The sequence below is a fragment of the Equus quagga genome, chromosome 3 (assembly GCF_021613505.1).
Source record: "Equus quagga isolate Etosha38 chromosome 3, UCLA_HA_Equagga_1.0, whole genome shotgun sequence".
Taxonomy (NCBI): domain Eukaryota; kingdom Metazoa; phylum Chordata; class Mammalia; order Perissodactyla; family Equidae; genus Equus; species Equus quagga.
The window spans coordinates 117,155,844-117,178,704 of NC_060269.1; the positions used below are offsets into that span (position 1 = coordinate 117,155,844).

The 22,861-nt window shown below is 38.1% G+C and overlaps 1 protein-coding gene across 1 annotated transcript in view; it reads left to right on the forward strand.

Annotated features, from left to right (window-relative positions):
• LOC124237618 (atrial natriuretic peptide-converting enzyme-like) overlaps positions 1–22,861 on the forward strand; it is a 211,430-nt gene that overhangs the window by 63,508 nt on the left and 125,061 nt on the right. Inside the window, exons 4-5 of the mRNA XM_046657472.1 lie at positions 3,018–3,225; positions 17,560–17,741. Coding sequence (XP_046513428.1) covers positions 3,018–3,225; positions 17,560–17,741 — 390 coding nt within the window. The remainder of the gene's footprint in view (positions 1–3,017; positions 3,226–17,559; positions 17,742–22,861) is intronic.

The window sequence follows — 22,861 nt, forward strand, 5'->3', positions numbered from 1 at the left end:
TTTTACATTTAATTCTGCACTGTAGTCCAGAGGGGAGTTCAAGATAGGAGTTAATCTGGTGGAGGAAATGGGAAGACTGGCTATTGCCATGGTAAGTTCCAGGAAACAGATTATTAAAAACCATAGTAGCAATATTAGCCATCAACATTAGTGCCCACGGGTCTCCGATGTATTGGCTTTTTCATATCTGCTTCTTTCTTCTTCAGTAAGAAATCTTTCAGTGTGAAGACTTTGTTCTGTTTAATCTCCTCATTCATTCAGTGACTAACTATTGGATGTCTACTATTTGGTAACCCGGTGATTTCTAGCGACAAGACAAAGTCTCTACTCTGATGTGGGAGAATACTAGGAATAAATAAGTAAATAAACAAGATCCTATTCGGTAGTCCTAATGCCGTAATGAAAATAAAACAGGATGATGTTATAAAGAGATGTAGGAGCCTTTTGGATGGGATGCTTACGGAAAATTTTGCTGTCCTCTGAGAAGGCTGGTTCTCTGAAGCAGGCCTCTGCTGTGGCTCCCTGCCCCTGGAGAGCAATTTAGCTGCTATGATTGATGTACTGGTGACAAGGGAGTTACTTCCCTTTGATGTTTTTATTTGATGGCTGTGAATCCTCAGTAAATATAAAATGCTGACAACTTAAATGTTATAGCAGGAACAATGCAGACAGGATACAACAAGCAAAATCCTTGAGCATGAATATGAATTGTTGAAAAATCAATCTTACGTATCTTAAGAACTGTTTTTAACACAATGACCCCCTTTGTGTTAGTCTAAGGTGGCTCCAAGTGGAAGTTACTCAGAAAACATAGGTTAGAAGATCTGGAATTTCCACGTGATAGCTAGGCAGTCCTGGGCAGCTGTCTTAGCCTTTCTGAAATTGAGTTTCCTCGTGTATAAGATAAATATATCACTTTACTGGGTTGTGAAAATGAGACATTTGTGAATGAAGGAATCTGAGTACCTGTCTTAGTGCCCACCACAAGGTTGGTTTTCAATAAATATTTTCTTGACACTGAACTATGATTTCATAGTTTTGATGGAGAAAAAATGTCCTCTTACTTCTTATAAGGAAGCATCTCTGCTTTTAGCACAGTACATGCAACTGTGTCATTTTGAAGTCCACTGTCTGTCTGTTCTCCCTGCCTGTAATGCTGTCCCACACGGAAATGCATTTTAACTTCTCTGGTTAAATGACTTGGGTATTATACTCATGAAATTTGCCCAGAACTTCCCACCTCAGCACTCACGTGAAGCTGAATTCATGTATATATGTATCTATCTGAATATTTTAATTAGGATTTTCTTCCTCTCTAATTCCTTTCTTTCCCATTTAGTATTTTGAGTTTGATGAGGTCCAGAAAAAGTGTTGCACCCTTAAATTTTTTGCCATGTGTATCCTAGGTCTAACGTACAGCAGAATTCTGCATGTCACTGGTTGCCTTTGAAAGTGGAAATCATGTTTTGATCATGCCCCAATGAGCTCAGCACATTTTGGGTGATCAATAACTATTATCTAACAATGGAGAATTGTGTCTTTTCATGAAGTGTGAGGGCTGATGCCTACAATCTGATCATTTGGGGAAAGACTTCCTACAGGGCTTGGGTGATTTTCAGAGAGGTTTGAAAGAAAATTGAGATCAGGAAGTGTACCTAGAAGTCGACTGGAGAAGACAGTGAGAAGATGAGAAGTGAAGACTCTGAGGTGCTCTATCTGAATGAATGAAGCAGAAAAGGGGGTTGGGAACCCTTCTGTGATAGGGTATATTATTCTGTGTTACAGATCAAAGAGTTAGTTTGGCCATTTTGTCAGAGAGGAAGCCTTATTTTTTAACATTATTTTTAATGAAATGGAGTTAGCCTTAGATCTGGAGCGGTTTTCCTCTTCATTTCTTTGGCTGAGAATTATATAGTGATCAGAAGAAATGTTTCCATTCTTGTTGAACTTCTTTCCCTGCTTACTTACTCCCCCCAACATAACCAGAATTAATACTTCCACTGCATTTCCAAAGCCTGAAGATTCTGTTTTTAAATAGCTTGCTTAAACTATAACCAAAATTTTAATCATCTCATTTTTTTAAATAAAAGTAATCAATCTTTATATAAACCAATAAAGGAATATAGAATAAAAAAAGAAAAATCTAACAGTCTCCTAAAATCCCATCACATGGTCCCATATTAATATTTTGATTTATATCAGACCAACCATGCAAATTATGGAATGAAGGAGAAGGAAAGGCCATGGAGGTGATAGTGCCCAGGAGAGGAGCCAGCTCTGAAAGAAAATGAAATCAGAGGCTCTGAGCTGACCCTGAGCGGCTGACATAGACATATGTATATACCTTATATAATCATGTATTTTTAAAAACAGAGTCATTGTATACAAATTATTTTGTGACTTGCTATTTTTATTTATTATGTTATAAGCATCAGTCTATATGATTAAATAGTCTTCTAAAGCATCTTTCATATAGCTAAGTATTCTGTTGTTTGTTCCACAATATTTTAAACCAATTCTCTTTGTTGAATGTTTAGGTGATTTCCATCTCTTAAAAATTATAAACTATGTAGACATGAAGATCCAAGTAGATAAATCCACATTCACAATCATCATCATTTCCTTAGGATAAATTTTTAGAAATTATATTACAATGTCAAAGGATATGCATGTTTAAAAGATTTTTTTGATACATATTGCCCTGCCCAGCTGTGATCTAAAAGAGTGATTGCCAATTTATATGCCCACTGGCTAGGTGTGAGAGTGTATTTTTCCACACATTTGCCCAGGACACAGATGCTATCCCTCTGTGAATATTAGTAGCTTGGTGTCATTATCATACACACATACATACACTCATTTGTATGTATCTATGTGTCTGGTTGTATATCTATAATCATCCTTACTTACAGAATATGTTTTATCTTATGAACATGTTAACCTATTGTATCAAATGAGTTTGTAAACATACACTTCTGATATGTCTGCCCCTAAATGTAATTATCTTGGCTTCTTAGGTGCCTGCACGAGAATCACCCACAGCCAGTGTCAGATGCTGCCCTACCGCACCACGCTAACACCTCTCCTCTCAATTATCAAAAACATGGAAATGGAGAAGTTCCTCAAGTTCTTCACATACCTCCAGCGCCTCAGTTGCTATCAACATATCATGCTTTTCGGCTGTAGCCTCGCCTTCCCTGAGTGCATCGGTGATGGTGATGACAGGTATTTTGGAACCAAAATCATTCAGTGATAAGAGTCAGTTGTAGCAGAAGTGTCTGACAGGGACAGAATCATTCCAGGCTATCACTTTTTGTTTTTGTTGTTGTTAAGGGAGAAAAAAACCCACACCACTCATAGCCAGTGGTAATTCGTTTAAACTAGAAATTTTTTGAAAACCTGGAATAATTTTATTTATGGGAGGAAATTATTCAGGCTATTAGATGGAGGCGGTCAGTTGGGATCCTCAATAGCTGTTTCAGTGAGAGTCTGGCAGAAGACAACACACTCAAAGGGGTGACTGAAAAGACTTTATTGAAGAGAAGATTTATGGGGATATGGACGGGGTTAAGAGAACAAATAAGTGATGGAAGGCACTGGGATCTCACCATAGGCCATAGGAGATAGGAGATTAGTTCTACCACCCAAGACTTGAAGGGGGAAAGGGCGAGCATCACCTGGAGAGAGTTGTAGCTACGGGCAACGTCTCCCAACAGGCCAAGTTCTGCACAACTCTGGGCAGAGGAACAGAGTCTCTGCCAGCCCTTCAGTCCTACAAGGAGACCGAAGAAGGAATAAACACCCTGACCTCTCTCTCCTCCTGCTCTCCCATTTCCCAGAGCCTCCCACCAACTGAACTCACCCACAACCATTGGGTAAGGGTGTGCAATCCCTGTGAGCTCAATAGATGAGACCCCAAATCTCATCTAAGTATCATCAGCTCAAACGTCCCTCTAAATCAGGTATGGGTGAGATGCTGGGTGGTTCGTATGGCCCACAGTAAAACCCAGAGCAGGCTGAGGAGGATGAAGTATAGATGCAGAGGGACAAACAGAGACCGTCCAGCACAGTATCAAATAGGATTAGAAAAAATCTTGAATAAGAATAAATCAGTGAAAAGTATGTCATGGAATACTTGAAACACTACGAATACAGTTTTTTAAAAATTTCACAGCATGTGTTAAATACATAACCACATCAATTATTTTCTGAATTGAAATGTTACGAATTTTTCTGAACTGTAATGTTAGAATGAATTGCATTTTCAAGTGCCAATATGTTCCATGTTGTTGACCTTAATTTTATTAGGGCATAAAATAAATTTTGAATAGGGCAAAGGCATTTATTATTTTAACTGGAGAAAGCCTGCGTTGCCATAGAATAAACCTAGATAGAAGAGAAACAGTAGATTCTGAATTGTGGAAGTAAGTAAAGAACTATTAGCAGACACAGCATTCAGGAAAACGTTTGTCAGAAAGAATCATTGACAGAGGGTGCTTTCACGGGAAAAGAAAGGAGAAACTCTACCAGATCTCCCCCCTGAGTTAAGAGATGGTAGTGAAGAGGCCCTTTATATTCCTAGGATGGTGGCCGTGTAATGCTGGTTGTACTAGTTTCCTAGGGCTTTTGTAACAAATTACTACAAGCTGGAGGCTTAAACAAGAGAAATTTATTCTCTCACAGTTCCAGAAGCTAAAGTCCAAAATCTGGCAGCGCCGTGCTCCCTCTGGGGGTTCTGGGAAGAGAACTCATTTCCCTCCTTTACCAGCTTCTGGTGGTTTCGGGCATTCCTTGAGTCGTATCCACACCCCACAGTCTCTGCTGCCATCTTCACATTGCCTTCTCCTCTGTGTGTCTGTGTCTTCTCTTCTGTCTCTGCTGAGGATGCTTGTCTTTGGATTAGGGCCCTTCCAGATAACCCAAGATGATCCCATCATCTCAAGGTCCTTAACTTAATCTTATCTGCAAAGACCTTTTTTCCAAATAAAGTAAAATTCACGGATTCCAGAAGTTAGAACATGGACACATTTTTGGGGGAGTCACCATTCAACACACTACAGTGGCTATGGAGCCACGTCTCAGCCCTCTCCTCGGTAAAACAGAGATAATAGTTGTATTTACTCTACAATGTTCAGGTGAGAATTAAATGACAGAGAGAGCTTGGAACAGTGCCTGGCTTTTACGCAGAGCTCAGTAAGCGTCAGCAAATAGTGGATTGAAAGGGAGAGGTGGTACCAGTGCAATTGAAAGAGCACAAAAAAGTATTTCTAACATATGCTAAATATTGCAGGATTGCCAAAAAAGTGTAAAATACTGTATAGATTAAAGGAAAATTAGGTAGAATACTTAAGGCAGCTGAAATTGTATTCTAGTTCCATTTCTCCTTAATTTCAAACAATTTCACTCACATCTCTTTGCTTTAATTTCTCTGTAGACTCATGTGGGTGCATAAATAAGACAGTGAAGAGAATGCATTCAGCCTCCAGGAGGTTCTTAATTCGTGTTGATCATCCTTATTATAATTCAATCTCTGCTGTCAGTTAAATCAGTTGTAAAATTCTAGTTAAGCTGCTCATAGTCTTCGGGGAACTCTTAGGTAAAATTTTTTTTCCTCCTAATCTGGTCCATGCCAAAAAATGCTCTCATATGAGAGTTTTCGATTTTCTATTATAATGGATAATAATTTATAGTTAGTTTTCAGATATCCTTTGGGGACGTATCCTATTCTTTTTTTTTTTGGAGAGGAAGATTATCCCTTAGCCAACATCTCTGCCAATATTCCCCTATTTTGTATGTGGGATGCCACCACAGCATGGCTTGATGAGTGGTGCATAGGCCTGTGCCGGGATCCAAATCCGTGAACCCTGGGCTGCCAAAGCAGAGCATGCGAACTTAACCACTACACCACTGGGCCGACCCCCTATTTTTTATTATTACATTTATTATCGTCTTTAATTTTATAATTACACTTTCAGACTGGTGCTTCCTGGTGTCATTTACTATGTGCTTGGGAACTGCAAGCTAAATTTAATAAGCCAAGTAAGTCCAGAAAGGTAAAATGTATTGTGGAAAATAATTCTAAAGCCAAACATATTTTTCTATAGAGGAAGGGATTGGGAGGGCAAAAGGGATGATTAGGCTTACATATGGGGGGATGGACTATAATTAGTTTTCGCATGGTGAACATGATGTAATCTACACAGAATTCGAAATATATTACGATGTACACCTGAAAGCTATATAATGTTATAATCCAATGTTACTACAATTAAAAAAAACCCAAACATATTTTTCTTAGGTTCCACTATTTTGTATCACCCATTATACTAATTTTCCCTAATATTCAAATTATGGAGAATTGCTTATATTCTACCCTAGAGAAAGCAGCCACTTTACATTTAAAATTTAATTTAAAAAGATCTAGTGGGATATACAAATGGTATAGTTTTCAACCTGATTCCATTAAGATCTCAAATACTCATTAGCTTTATTATATAATAATGAACTTTAGCAGTTTCTACTTTAGACTAGGCTTGCTTTTAATAAATGTGTGTATCATGTACTATAACACAGACTCATTGATGTGGACTATAATTTGTATGGATTCAGTAAAATATGTCTCAAAATATAGAGATTGAGCTGATAAACCATTTGGGTAGCCCTAAAAACATGTGAATTAGAAGGAATAGCTTAAAAATATCAGTGAGTAGCTAGAGAGAAATTCACAGTTCCCAGGCCTGAGAATAACAGGTGCTTCTGGATGACATTTGATAGACAATGTACACTTATGGTCTCTGAGTTTGGAAGAGGAAGCAGGCATTGCAGCCACATGCTTTTGATGGATAACCATCACTCTTTCCCACCTCGTTTAAATAATAGACCTATAACTTTATCAAAACTGGAGGCAGATTAATTGGCCCGGAGCGTCCGTCCTTGGCTTTGCTTTTAGAAGACACCCGGGAGACCCTGCTGATGGTCATCACCCCATTGAGAGAAACTCAGTGCTCGTGAAATGAGTTCTTAACATTAAGAACTTGACATATTTGCTATTGATTTTTTCCTTTGGAACACTGATTTGCCACTAAATCCTTAGCAGAAATTCTTCATATCTGTGGAAATGAACCTAAAATTCTTCATCCAGCTAGATGACTAGAGATTAAAGATTATATCTCAAACCTGGGAACTACAGGACAGTTTTCTGTAGGTACTCAATTCCTATAAGGATTGCGGTGTGAAGATCAAATGAGCCCCCTCAAAGGAGCTTCTTCAAAAGCGCTATACTTTTCCCAAATAAGTACGTTCACTGGAGATTAGAGAATTTAATCTGGTAACTGCAGAGCATGACCTTGAAAGTTTGGGGCAGATGAAATCTGATTCAAACTATAGCTCTGTCAATTGCCAGTTATAAGACCCTGGGCACTTGCTGACCCTCAGTTTCCTCATTATTGAGAGTAATAATACCTACTTCATGGGGTTTGTTTCTGTGTGTTAAACAGAGTGATTTATATGAAGTGCTCATACATGGTCTACACTATCTGATACACGGTAACTGCTCCATAAATAGTTACTACTTTTACCGATATGGTGGTCAAAGATGGTATGTGAGTTTCTAGGAGAGTGTAAACTTCATCACTTCTTTCAGATAGGCAAGATTTGCATATTTTTCACATTCTTCCCACCTTCTAATCCATTTCCCACTTATCTGCCAAAGTGATAATTTAAAAACACAAATTAGATGATGTCATTTCCCTGCCTCTCCTCTTTCTGGGGCGTTCCATTAGACTTAGGTTACAAGCTAAATCCCTCGCCATGGCTTTTGAAGCCTTCCTTCCTTCTATAGTGTCATCAACCCTGTCCTGGCTGCATCAACCTTTCTATTTCTCGTAAATGCCAACCTCTTTCCAACTTCCTTTGCACATACTGTTCCCTTTACCTGGAAGCATCTGTCCCCTTGCACCAAGCCCTCTGCTCAAAAGACATCTCTGCAGAGAAAACTTTAGCTCAGGGCTAATCTTCCTCAAAAAAAAAAAAAAAAAAAGACTTTAGGTCAACTCTAGTTGAAAATCTTAGACTTAGGGTTTATAGAAAAAGCACAAACAAGACAATAATAAAAATGTCTAGAGGATAATGACCAGGATGGTGATTCAGAGTCTTTTCATGTGAAGAACAGTTGAGGGACCTTGAGATGCGTAACCCTGTGGGTGCACCATGGCCATCTTCACATGTTTCTGGGCCATGGCCTGGAAGAAGGAGCACACTTCTGTATGCTTCGACAGGGCATGGATAGAACCAGTCGTTGAAAATCATAGAGAAGTAAGTTCTAACATAACTAAAGTAAGAACTTATGGATATATATACAACTTTATTGTTGTCTCAGGAAATGGAGAGTTGGTATTGATGGAGGTGTTTAGATCAACTGATGGAGAGCTTACTGGAGACACTGTCGCAAGGAATCTAGCATCCTATAATAAATTAATTTCTCATTGGATTAAGGAGTAAGTCCATTCATAGTGGCCCATGGCACTGATGAAAAACATCATGTGAAAAACATGTGAAAAAAGATGTGAAAAAAGATGAAGAAAATTAAATTTACCATCACTTTTTTCAGGAACCCTTTTATATTTGTTTTGGGAATAATAATGAGAGAATCCAGTTGGGATCTTTGTGGGGCATCGTGTTGACACCCCATAGGGCATACCCAGTAACAACAGATGGTCACCTAACTGCTTTTGGAAAGAGTGGGCTGAGTTAACTGCAAGACTTCTGCTTTGCCAAGTAGGGTTTGCAAATTGGGACCCTGCCACCTGAAGCCCTCTTTCTCTCCATTGCAGCCCTCAGGTTCTCACCTAAATAAATGTTAAGCAAATCTTTAGAGTGTATCACCTTGGGGAGGTGCTAAATTATCTGCTTGGAACACCTCTGTGTCTTGGGTGTCTTGGCTCTTGCTCAGAGTTAAACAATCATGGTAGAAAATAGAACTTCTGACTCCAGGTATTAAGCTCTGCCCCCTCATCACCCTGCTTCTCACACTTGATTTTGTGAGTTTTGCTTCTAAAATCTTGATAAATCAAGATTGGAATTCTGCTATGTTTCTATCTTCCATTCACCTTACGTTCACTTTTTAAGCTTTTGCTAAAATCCTAGGTAGGTTAATGAAAGTCCTGGGCATATTTTTGTTTCAGTGACTAGGGAGGAATAAAAAAAAATGTTAAAATAGGCGCTGGCCCTCTGGCCGAGTGGTTAAGTTTGCGCGCTCTGCATTGGCAGCCCAGGGTTTAGCCAGTTTGGACCCTGGGCGCAGACATGGCACCACTCATCAGGCCATGCTGAGGCAGCATCCCACATGCCACAACTAGAAAGACTCACAACTAAAATATACAACTATGTACTAGGGGGATTTGGGGAGAAAAAGCAAAATAAGTAAAAAGAAGACTGACAACAGTTGTTAGCTCAGGTGCCAGTCTGTAACAAAAAAAAAAATGTTAAAAGAAACAAGAGAGTTTGAAAATTTCCTTTTTGGAAGGCACAATTTGTTCATTTCTTATAAATGCCCAGACTTCCTTTTGAAGCGGCGGAGTTCCCTGGAAAAATGAGCCTGTGTTCCACTTCCCATTATTTAAAGTTACAATAAAAGTTTTATTTATTTCAAGTGCACAGATGATATGGTTGTCGTGTTCCGACTTCATCATAGTACTAAAGAAGTCTAAGATCGCCTCTAGATGAACAATCAAGATGGGCAGCAAAGTTGTTACCAGAATGATTTAAAAAAAAAGGACTCTACCAGAATTATAAAGTCTCTTTCGGACCACCCAGTTTATACTCATAATTTCTACTATTGCACATCATTCTATTGCCACAGCATTTCTGAGTTGAATTTTGATGATTATGTTTTAGTAAAAAAGTAATAAACTGGTCTGCTCATAGTGTAATTTTAGAAGGCTTACTGTCTTCTTAAAAGATGTTCTTTTATAAAACATCATGTGCCAATCTCCTATGTAAATCTAACCCTGAAATCACCTTAAAGGCCAATTGGAAACTACGACTTGACTTATCTTTTGGGAAATTCATTAATTATGTAAAGTCAGCAGAAGCTTATTTCATTTATTTTTTCTAAATGGAGAATAATTACATACCGCTGATTTATTTTACTAAAGATTTTATCTATGTCCCAAGATCGCTGTCGTATCACGTTTGAGGATAAATGGAAACATTATAGAATTAACATTTTCATAATTACTATTTTTAAAAAATTAATATATGTCAATCATCAAATAAAAAAGACAGGCTTTGTTGCTATTACCAACTAAATATTCTGAAAGTCCTTTGCCCCTTCCTTCCCTGATTTTGTCCACTAACTTGGAAACATTATCGGCTAACTTGCAAACAGCAGTCTTTTAGCCACACCAGAGCTGGGTGTCTGGCTGTTTAGGTGGTCACTTATATCACCGTTCTCTTTTTAACCTCAAGCAACACGGGTGGTCTAGTCTGCTTTTTGGCATTATACGTTAAAATATCAAATAATAAGTAGGGTTCCATTTTATGAGTCAAAATAGTTCAAAGTGTGGCTAATATATAGTCAGATAATTCAGATTACTCCTATTTTACAAAGATATAAAGCTAGAGAATCAGGCCATGGCAGCTCAAATCTTTCTGAAAATGCCTTGTCATGTCACTGACAGTGTCTTGAGCACACATATTTCATCAAGCTCGGTGGAGCGGTTTGTTGGCTTTTCTCTTCAATAATTCATTCATATTATGTAGACGTGACTAGAATTTAGATTGAACACTTATGATTCAGATTCATTCGAAGATCCATATTTAAGTCATCGTTTCATGATGTGCAAAAATCAAAACAGCTGCAAAAATAATTTAACAATTGCAAGTTTCTTTTGCAGTTTATTAATCCTCTATCCCATGGGCCCTAGTAAGTGTGCCAAGTATTAATGAGAATCAGGACTGTGATGGGTAGAAGGGTATGGAATTTTATATTCTCTTTCGGGGTGGTTGTGTGGTTTTACATTATTCATACCTGTCTTAATTCCATCTGTGTTTATCTGTTGGTATTTCCTCAAGTTTCTCTATTTTAAGGGTGACATACTACTATTGGCATATAAGTGAGACACTTAATCTGTAGGGTTTTCATCTGTAACAATTTTACTGACATTTTCTTTTACATGGGAATTATTTCAAGATTGAACAGCACGTGTAGAGTTTGCCTACCTGAGTGGAGGGGATCACGTGAGCGGGGATGGCATGAGCTCTTGCACGATCCATTAAGTTGGGAGTTAGGTGGTGATGGTTCCACTCCCAGCTTTACTACTGACAGCTTTATTCCAAGCAGGCCACCAAATCTTCCTCTGCATGTGATTAATTTATTTCTCCAACATATTTTTCTGGAGTGCCAACTGCTCACACTTAGGGATATAACAGCAAACAAAATAGACAAGAATCTTTGACCTCATGGAGCTTACGTTATATTGTAGGGAGATGAGCAATAACCAAAGAGATAGATGATAAATAAATAACAGTATATCAGAGGGTGATAAGTGCAATGGAAAAAATCCAGCAAGGAAGTGGAAAGCTTTGGGAGAGTAGCGGTATGGTGGTAAGAGGTACAATTTTAAGCAGAGTGTTGTTCAGGAAAACCTCACTGAGAAGGTTACATTTGATCCATGAGGATTTGGGAATCCAGGCGGTGAGGGAGACCCAGCCATCTTGAGCATCCTATGGTAACTAGATGGCCGTAAGTGAGAAAGAGGGCATGATGGAATCCTGCAAGCAGATACCGTCGTCAAGGATGTGAGTGTTGGGGGTAGAAGTAAGTGGGGGTGGAGGGTCTTGCCAGGCACATGTAGACCTTGGGTGCTCCCTCTCAGTTTCTGACATCAGTTCATTCAACAAGGATGTTTGGAAAGTTATCGTTTATTTATTCCTTTAGCAAACACTCACTAGCACCTACAATGTGGCAGGTGCATAGTTTGATGCTAGAGATGCAGAGATGAATAAAACACACTTCTGCCTTCAAGAGATTCAACATAATAGGGGACCAGATATGAAAACAATTAAAAATTGCTGTACAGTGTGATCAATTTACAAGGTGTGGGGGTAACAGAGAGAAGGAGGAAGAAGTCTTTCCATCCGGCATTATTAGGGAAGGCTACTCTCAGGGAGGAAGTAACTGTTGAATTGGGTTTTGAAGGATGCATAGAAGTTTGCCTTGTGGACGTGGTGGGAAAACAAGGCATTTCAGGGCCAGCCCTGGTGGCCTAGTGGTTAAGTTCAGCACGTTCTGCTTTGGCAGCCAGGATTTGGTTCCTGGGTGTGAACCTACACAGCTCTGCTAGCAGCCATGCTGTACTGGCAGCCCACATACTAAAAAATAGAGGAAGATTGACACTGATGTTAGCTTGGGGCAAATCTTCCTCAGCAAAAAAAAAAAGAAAGAAAGAAAGAAAAGAACGCATTTAAGGTACAGTAATAGCCTAGATCCATCATATAGTAGAACTATAACTAGTTTAATTTTACTAGAACATAAAATGGGGCAAGAACAAACAGATTTGAGGTAGTTTTAGAAAGTAAAATTAGCAATACTTAGTGATTAATTGCATATGATTGGTGAGGTTGAGGGTGAGGCCTTGAGGACTTGGAGGATGGTATTACCACCAAGAAAACCACGCACACCAAAAGAGGACTGGTGGTGGTGGTGGGAGATAATGAGTTAATATTGACATAATGTCTTCGATCTGGGTCAAGAAGTGCACGACAGTAATTTTCCTTTCAGTGGAGACAAAAACAGTTTTCCTTCTGTAGGAGATGATGTGATTTATACTTTCACCTAGTGGTATACTGGTAAACTGGCTCCCTGAAAAACAAAACAAAACTATCATTTGTAGCATTTGCTGATTTCTGTGGAATAAACACTCCTACCAGACTTCAAGCTAATAATAGTTTAACAAGCTACTTGCACACCACTGCATTTCGTCCCAAGTATTTGTTGAGCTCCCACTACGTGCAAGATAGAAATCACAATCTTATGCACCCTAATGATGGAAATGATAGCCTGTTACCTTCTAACGGCTTGAAGCAAATGACTGGGCCCACCCACACTCCAGGAGAAGGGCTTACACAGGGGGTGAATAACATGGGTGGGGATTGTTGGGGACCATCTTAGAGTCTGCCTGCCACAACCCCTTTTTTTTTCCATGGAAAAAGAGTTTTAAATCCTGAGCTCTCCTAATATATTTAAAGGTTAGTTTATTTGCCAAAAATAAAAAGTGAGAACTAAATATAATGTGGGATTCTGAATGAAGATCTTGGTAATGTTTGAATAGAATCCTTACTTTAAGGACATTGTACCAGTGTTAGTTTCCTGTTTCTGATAATTATGCTGTCGTTATGTAAGTTATTTGCCTTGGGGGAGCCTGGATGAAGGTTACATGGAAACTTTCTGTGCTGTTTTTATAACTTTTCTGTAAGTCTAAAAGTAGCTCAAAGTAAAAAGTTAGAAAAAAATGATTTCTAAAACGTAAAAATCCATTTGCTAGATAAGCCTACTTGTGGCTGTAGCTTTTCAATAAAGTAGTTATTTAATAGTCATTATTCTATTGCTTAATTATTTAGTTGTTTAATATAGTTCAATAACTTTGACTTGATGGCTTTATCAGAACTTTTTTTTGCAGGTAAAATGTATAAATTTTGGGGGGCAATGTTGATCAAAGGGTACATGAAAGAGAAAATCTATAATTTTTGTTAAATAAATGAAAAAATTTTAGTAGATTTGTTAAAGTTTGTATAAGTAAAATCTACAATTTTTTGGTAGATAAATGAGTTTAGAACATGCTTCCTAGTGAAAATACCATAAAAATCTCACTATCACTATATAGTAGAATTATTTATATGTTTGTTTGTATATATTTGTTTCAACAAATAATTACAGAGGTGATGTAAGAGTTTTCTGCTTAAACTTTAATGGAAATGGGTTAGGGACTTTTGCACAACACCAAATGCACTTCGCACGTCAATTGAAAATAATCACCATTTCTAAAATAGCCAGATAGCAGATCTGACTTGTCCCCTGTGCTGAACACTGTTTTCGGATGTCAGTCGGCTTGTTGCTTAGATATAAACACTTACATTCCAAAACAGTGCGGTCTGTCTCACCACACTGTTCCACGTGATGAAAAGCAAGATACTTCAGCCCCTCACAGGCAGTTGAATTTCATGCAAAGCAAGAACAAATGGCTCCTCATTTTGCTCACTGTTTGAAAGGGCTGCTAGTTATTAATACTCTATCACTATTTCACGTGCCCTTGTCCAGCAGTTTAGCGCTTATGGGTCTCGGTTGGTTACACCTCTTAAGAGAGTTATTTGGAAGCGCTCTAGACATTTTTCTCGGGCCCTATTTTTAGAATGGAGGGCCTAATGGTATTTTAATGTCTCTGTATACTCCCAGAACGAATCTCGAGAAAAAATGTCTGTTACCTTTTGAAACTTTGCAAAGCTGGTGGGTTTATCAGTGCTCCCTTGAGAGGCATAGTGTTGAAGAATGAATTTTGACGTACAGAATGTTAATGGGACAGGGACCACGAAAAATCAGCTTTTCCAAACCCATCACTTTTCAAATGAGGAAACTGAGTCTTAGTATGAGAGAACTGTTGGCCCAACATCAGACAGTGAGGAGCGTGAAAGTTTTAGAGTGATAAACTTACACTTTCCTAGAGAAAATGACCATGGTAAGAGTCAACGAATAAGTAGCTTCTGAGTTCAAGATTGGCTTTGGAACTTGAAAACAGTCTGCTGGGGCCCTGCATGAACCTTCATTGTTCTCACCATGAAAGATTCTGAGAGAAGATGTGGAGTGATCCAAAAATATGTGGGTTCAGAAGTGAGGACAGGTCCAGGAACCACTTGGGAGAGTTGGGCCCCAAGTGTTAGCTTTACAGTCATCTTCCCTACCTCACAACGTTGAATGAATTTTTTCCCTGTAAATGGCACCTTAATTCCATCCATTAGAGATTCCTTTGCTCCAGCAACCCATCTTCTTCTAACAATGCAAAAAACCCCTGCGAGGGTTAAGTGTCCAACTATTATTATGTATTACTCTGTGTTCTTTTCATTTCTTTTCTTCTTTGAAAGCCTAACTGTGATCAGCTCACGTGGGGAATGTAGTTTTGATTGTAGGACCGGAAGAAAATATGTAAGAACAAGTAATGCTCTGGTTGAGGTGGCTGTGTAGGTGGGTGCTGGAGTCGGGGTGCCAGGATGGTATCAGGACATTGAGACCCAGGGGGGGGGACTGGGAGGCAAAGGAAGAATGCCAAAGCCAAGCCTAGCTTAATAGGCTTGTAAATATCTGATATATTTACGGTGGGCTCTCTCATGCCTGGAAAAGAAAGAGAAATGCATTTACCCTTCCCATGTGGTCCTTAGCCCCTTTAGTAAATTCTGATTTGTTGCAGGTTAACTAGATGTTTGTAGAATAAAGGAAGAACCCAACCACTGTGTATATGGTTGGTTCACTGGAGAAGTGCTTAGCAAGTTTGGAGCTAACCTTGAATTGTGCTTTTGGAACATACATTCCTGAAGTAAGGACTCGCATGTGATAGAGTAGTTAATAGAATGGGTTCTTGGATCAGTCTCTCTGGGTTTGAATCCTGGCTCTGACACTCACTGCCCTAGTGACCTTGGACAAGTCTCTTATTTTTCCATCTTCAGCTTCCTTATTTGTGTATTAGGGATGATAGTAATAGTATCTGTCACTTAGGGCTGTGGTGAGAAATAAAGAGTTTACGTGCATGAAGCACCTAGAACAGAGCACTTAGAACAAAGGGTAAGTGTGTGCATAGGAATTCTACACTTTCCACATTCCTCAACCGTGTTCCCCAGTGTTATTTGAGAAAATATAGTCTCTAACTTCTTTGGAATAAGATTTAGAAAAGTAAATCTTTTAAAAATGTTACTTAATGGGTACTCTCTTAGTCCTGTACATATCTAATATATTTCCTGAAAGGCGTTCAGGTGTCTTCTTTACACCAAGATGCTTGTGACGACCAATTCATATTTTGTATCCTAAAGGTAATCTTTCAAATGCAAAACCTCTCTTTCCACATCTTCACTAATACATTTTGTCACATACTAACATAAGTAGATGGTTACGTGAATATCAAGATTCTAAAAGATACTTGGTTTTAAGGCAGTTTCTGAGAGGAAGATCAAAAGTATTTGTATCTGAATGTAGTGGTTGAGTACCCCTTTCCACATATTCATATATAACAAGCTCTCTCTGCCAAGATTCTTTTACAGACTCTGTCAGTTCTATTTTAACTCAGTGGCTGGTGCCTCCAATTATGTTTCTATCTGTAAAAGTATGAATGAGCAATTGTAAATGTGCTTAGTGATCAGAGTTTCTAAAGCCCAATTATTAGGTCCTTATATGAGAAAAGACAATATAACAGAGAATATAGATCATGGACTGCAAGTCAAAACATCTGGGTTTTCTTTCCACTGCTACCATTAGGAAGCTGTGTGACCTTGAGTCTGTCCCAGAATCTCCTTGGGCCTGTCTCAAATGAAGGATTTGAATGAGATGTTGTTTAAGATTTCTTCCAGATCCAAAATTGTATGATTCTGTGATATCTCAGTGACCCTACATTTGTGAAGTACTTGCTTTGCTTTGATTGACGTGTATGTTTTCTTTGCCAGTTTCCTTAAAAACCACTTGAAATGGCTTTGCCAGATCACCAGCCAGGGTGACAGATGCAGTCTATGGCTGCAAAGTAGAAAAGCCACCTGGGTCTTCAAGGGAACAAGTTCATGGTCTTGTCATTGTAGCTTCCTGGTCCCCATACAGAGCTGTGGATCCAGGAGTGTTTGATTATATGTCAGATGAGTAACGACAAGCTCCAGAGGCATCATTACTTTACCATTAATGGACGGTTGTTTTATTTTTCTATTTGACAGAAGACGAAATAGAAATCTGAGACGATAAATAGCTGTTTATAAACTGTAGATAAAAAATAATTTTTTTATAACTGTAGATAAATAACTGAGTTGCCACTTGTCTGTATGTTTCTTTTCCAGGGAGGCAGTGGAGGTTAAGGAACAGCTTTCTCTCTGTCTGCCTCCCACAGATGCTTCGAATTTCTCAAAGGGAAGATAAAGAAACGAGATTAACCTATTTTGTGACCTACTTCTGCCTTTCCAATTTGGGGGCCTTCATCTCCATGTTAATTTACTCCTTTCGATATGAAGTAGAGCTCTTTTATGGTTGACAGGTTTACTTTGGCACAGGAAATCTAAAAAAATCATTTGGGATAAATACTTCTACAAGAAATAGTCAGATGATCTGGTATGGAACAAGCTTATTCTCCCTAGAATCATGACAATAGGGTGCCTGAAATCCTTGTTAAGGACAGAATGTAGAAATTTAAGTTGTCGACCATAGTAAATATAAATTAAGATAATATTGCAGCACTGGTGGCCAACTTTTCTTTAATTTCATTATTATTTCAAGAAGTAGTCTGTAAAAACATTAATTTTCACCTTTCTCTTTTCTTGCAGCCATGGACTCCTGCCCTGTAGGTCCTTCTGTGAGGCTGCAAAAGAGGGCTGTGAATCAGTCCTGGGGATGGTGAACGCCTCTTGGCCCGATTTCCTCAAATGCTCCCAGTTTAGAAACCAAACCGAAAGCAGCAACGTCAGCAGGATCTGCTTCTCCCCACAGCAGGAAGAAGGAAAGCAACGTAGGTTTCTGTTTCATTTCATGTTTTGAAGTTTTTATTGAAGTATACCATTCATACAAGGAAGTATACAAATAGTGAGTACAGTTCAAGAAATTTTAACAGTGACCAGACCCATGTAACTAGCACCCCAATGAAGAAGTACAATATTGGGGCCGGCCTGGTGGCGCAGTGGTTAAGTTCGCACGTTCTGCTTCTCGGGGGCCAGGGCTTCGCCGGTTCGGATCCCGGGTGTGGACAAGCCACCGCTTGGCAAAAGCAATGCTGTGGTAGGCGTCCCACGTATAAAGTAGAGGAAACTGGGCATGGATGTTAGCTCAGGGCCAGTCTTCCTCAGCAAAAAGAGAAGGATTGGCAGTCGTTAGCTCAGGGCTAATCTTCCTCAAAGAAAAAAAAGAAAGAAAGAAATACAATATTAATAGTGTCCAAGAAATGCAGCCCCCTCCTGGTCATGTAGTAATCCAGACTCAATTTCATGCTCCCAAAAGAATCTCTCTCCTGACTTCTATCACCTTGGAGAGTTTTGCCTGCTTCTGAATTTCATATCAATGGAGTTGTACAGAAAGCACTCTTTTTATATTTAGCTTCATTTACTCAATGTTATGTTTGAGAGAGTCATTATGTTTTCATCTTGTTGTGATTCATTCATTCATTCTTTTTGTTGTATAGTATTCTTATACATGATTATTCCACAATATATTTTTCTATTCTATTGTTGACGGACACTTGGGTTGTTTCCACCTGTTATGAATAGTGATGCTATGACTATCTTGTACATGTCTTTGATTGAACATGGTTATTTATTTATTCAGCCAAAAAAATTTTTTAAGTTGTTGTACCAATTTATACTCCTACCAGCCATGTGTGAAAGTTACAGTTGCTCCACATCCTCCCCAACACTTGGCATTGTCAGTCTTTTTCATTTGAACAGTTCTGGTGATGGTATTGTGGTATCTCTTTGTGGTTTTCAGTTGCATTGTTCTGACGAATTTGACTGAATTTTCAAATTTTTTTTTGTTATCTGAATATCCCTTTTTGTGAAGTATCTGTCCAAGTATTTTGCCCTCTGTTTGGTTAGGTAGTCTGTCTTGTTGCTCTCGATTGGGAGTTCTTTATGCATTCTGGATGTAAGTCATCTGTTGGATATATGTATCATGAAGATCTCCCACTCTGTGGCTTGCCTTTCCACCCCCTTGTTAGTGTCTGTTTGGAATAGAAAGTCTTAATTTGAATGGGTCCATGTTATCAGTCATTCTTTTGTAATTCATTTTCAGTGTCTTATTTAAGACATCTTTGCCTGTCCCCAAACAGCAGTTTTGCTCCTGTATTTTCTTCTTGGAGCTTTATTGTTTTAGCATTCACATTGACATCTACCGTAATTCTGGAATTATTTTTCTGGTGTGGTGAGAGTTAGGGATTAATTTTTTTCTGTGTGTATGTTCAGTTGACCCACTGCCTTTTATTTGTTTAGAAGACTATCCTTCCTCTCTGCACTGTAAGGTCACCTTTGTTATCAGTCAAGTGATTATGTGTATATTTATTTCTGGACCCTCTCTTGGTATAGAATTAAGTTAATACAACACTGTCTGGATTACTATAATTTTATAATAAGTCTTTATGTTGAATAGAATAAGTCATCCAGCTTTCTTTAAGATTGTTTGCCTACTTTTGGCCTTTTGCATTTTATATAACTTTTCAAATCACATTGCAATTTCCACAAATGCTGTTCTTTTTTTTTTTTAAATTGAGATTGCATTAAATCCATAGATCAATTTGGGGAGAATTGCTTTACAACATTGGATCTTCCAACCCATGAAAATTATAGACTGTGTTAATCTTTAATTAGGTATTTTACATTGGTCATGCTTTAATTCTCTCAGTAATGTTTTGTAGTTTTAACCAAAACTTGGGATCTTGCACATCAACCCAACTCAAGATTTATTCATGGGTATCTGGTATTTTTGATGTCATTGGAAACAGTAACTTTAAATTTTCTTTTTCTGTTTGTTTGTATACAAACAAGTTGCTTATTGATTTGTATAGTTTTCTATAGAATCGTTTGGATTTTCTAAGTAGGCATCATTTCATCTGCAAATAATGACCGCTTGTTTCCTCTTTCCCAACCATTATGCCTTCTCTTTCTTCTTTGCCAGAGAGAGTTTCCAACATTTCACCTTTAAATATCATGTTTGCTGAAGGACTTTTATGGATACTTTGTTTCAGATTAAGGAAGTCCTTTCTATTTTTGGTTTGCTAAGAGGTGTTTTTCTTTTTAGTCGTGGATGGATTTTGAATTTCATCAAATATGTTTCCTACACCTATTGAGATATGATCTTCTCCATATTATGTTAAAACATCAGCTGTAGTGAGATATAATTCACATTCCATAAAATTCACCCTTTTAAAATGTATAATTAACTGGTTTTTAGTTTACTTACAGAGTTGCACAACTATCACCACCATCTAATTCCAGGACATTTGCATCACCCTAAAAAGAAACCCCCGTATCCATTAGTAGTAACTTGCCATTTCTGCCTCCCCCAGTCCCTCGCAACCACTAATATGCTTTCTGTTTCTATGGATTTGACTATTTTAGACATTTCTTACAAATGGAATTATATAATATGGGACCTTTTGTGACTTGCTTCTTTCATTTAGCATAATGTTTTTAAGGTTCATCCACGTTGTAGCATATATCAGTACCTCATTCATTTTTGTTGTCGACTGATATTCCATTGTATGAATATACTATTTTTAAAAATCCATACATTAGTTGAGGAACATTTGGGTTGTTGCTACTCGATTATTATGAATAATGCTGCTATGAACATTCATGCACAAATTTTTGTGTGAACATACGTTTTCAGTTCTCTTTGGCGTTTTTCTTGGAGTGGAATTGCTGTGACTAGTAAAAACTCTACATTTAACATTTTGAGGAAATGCCAGTCCACCAGCAGTGTAGGAGGGTACCACTTTCTCCACATCAACACCAACACTTGTTGTTATCCTTTTTGATTCTAATCGTCCTGGTGGATATGAAGTGTTATCTCATTGTGGTTTTGTTTTGCATTTTGCTAACAACTATTTATGTTGATAACTCAATATTTCATGAGCTAAGCTATTTGTGTCTTCTTTTTAGAAATATCTACTCAGATACTTTTACCATTTTTAAATTAGGTTATTTGTCTTTTAATTGTTAATTATAAGAGTTCTTTGGGGACTGGCCTGGTGGCATATTGGTTAAGTTTGCATGCTCCTCTTCGGTGACCCGGGGTTCACTGGTTCAGATCCTGGGCGTGGACCTACACACTGCTTATCAAGCCATGCTGTGGTGGCTTCCCACGTACAAAATAGAGGAAGATTGGCACACATGTTAGCTCAGGGCAAATCTTCCTCAGGAAGAAAAAAACAGGAGTTCTTCGTCTATTCTGGATATAAGTATATAAGTCCCCTATCAGATATATGATTTGCAAATATTTCTTATATTCTGTAGGGTGTCTTTTCACTTTCTTGATTGTGTCCTTTGAAGTACAAAAGTGTTTTTTAACTTTGAGGAAGTCTAATTTATCTATCTTTTCTTTTGTCACTTCTGCTTTTAGTAACATGTGTAAAATATCATTGCCTAACCCAAGGCCATTAATATTTACTCCTGTGTTTTCTTCTAAGAGTGTTAGGTTTCAACTCTTGTATTTAGGTCATTGATCCATTTTGAATTAATTTTCTTATATGGTGTGAAGTAGGAGTCTAACTTCATCCAGTTATTCCAACACCAACTGTTGAAGAAACTATTCTTTTCCCATTGAATGGACTTGGTGCCCTTGTCACAAATCAATTGGCCAGAGATGTATGGGTTTATTTCTGAACTCTCAATTCTTTTTCATTGATCTGTATGTTTATTCTTATGTGAATACCCACTGTTTTGATTGTTATAGCTTTGCAGTAAAATAATTACTAGAGGCAAAGAAAGACATTCTATAATGATAAAAAGGTCAATCCATCAGGAAGATGTAACCTAACAGCAGAGCCCAGGAATACATTAAGCAAAAACTGATAGACTTGAAGGGAGAAATAGACAATTCAACAATAATTCTCCACGTTCAATAGTGGATAGAACAACCAGGTAGAAGATCAATGAGGAAAGAGAAGACTTGAAAAACTGTATCAACCAACTTGACTTAACAGACATCTGTAGAACACTGCATCCAATGACAGCAGAATACATGTAAACATGTATTCACCTAAAAATTTCCATTTTCTATACTTTCAACCTATTTGTATCTCTGAATGTAAATTGAGTCTCTTATAGACAACATATAGTTGAATCATGTTTTTGTCCACGAGGCAAATCTCTGCCTTTGACTATAGTTCTTAATTCATTTCCTTTTGATGTAATTACTGATAAGTTAGAATCTATGTCTTCTATTTTGCTATTTGTTTTCTATATATCTTTATTTCTCTATCCTCCATTACCTCCCTTCTATTAGATATTTTTCTAGTATACCATTTTAATTTTTTGTTGTTTCTTTGATTATATTTTTTGACTTACTGGTTGCCCTGGGACTTACAATTAACATATTAAGTTATAACAATCTAGTTCAGATTAATACCCACTTAATTTCAAGTACGCAAACTTTGCTTCTGTGTAGCTTTATTTCCTATCCCCTTCTTTGTGCCATTAGTGTCATACAAATTCTGTCTATCCATTGTCCTTACCTTTTCCTCTGTACTTCTCAAACACTTGATAAGTTACCCCATTCAGTGCATTCCTTTCCATAGGTGTACCATTCCAATTCACCTCTGATGAGGGTTTTAACAATTGGACCACCCAGGGAATGTCTATTTCCACCTACCACAAATGATGGCAACCTCAACACCGTCCCAGCAGTGAGTGATCCAGATCAATAACCCAATCATATCACCTGCTTTCTTGGCCCAATTCCTGTAACTGTCACAAGTTGGGCTTTCCAGAAGCAGTCACTGGGATGGAGTTTGTTGTATAGGGTATTTATTAGCCGTCAGCACTGGTGTGATGGAGAGGGGAGCAGGATTGGGCAGCAAAGTTGAAATGTGATCCAGGCCCATCAAAGCCTCTTTTGCTAAATGCATGGGGCGCTCTGGAGCAT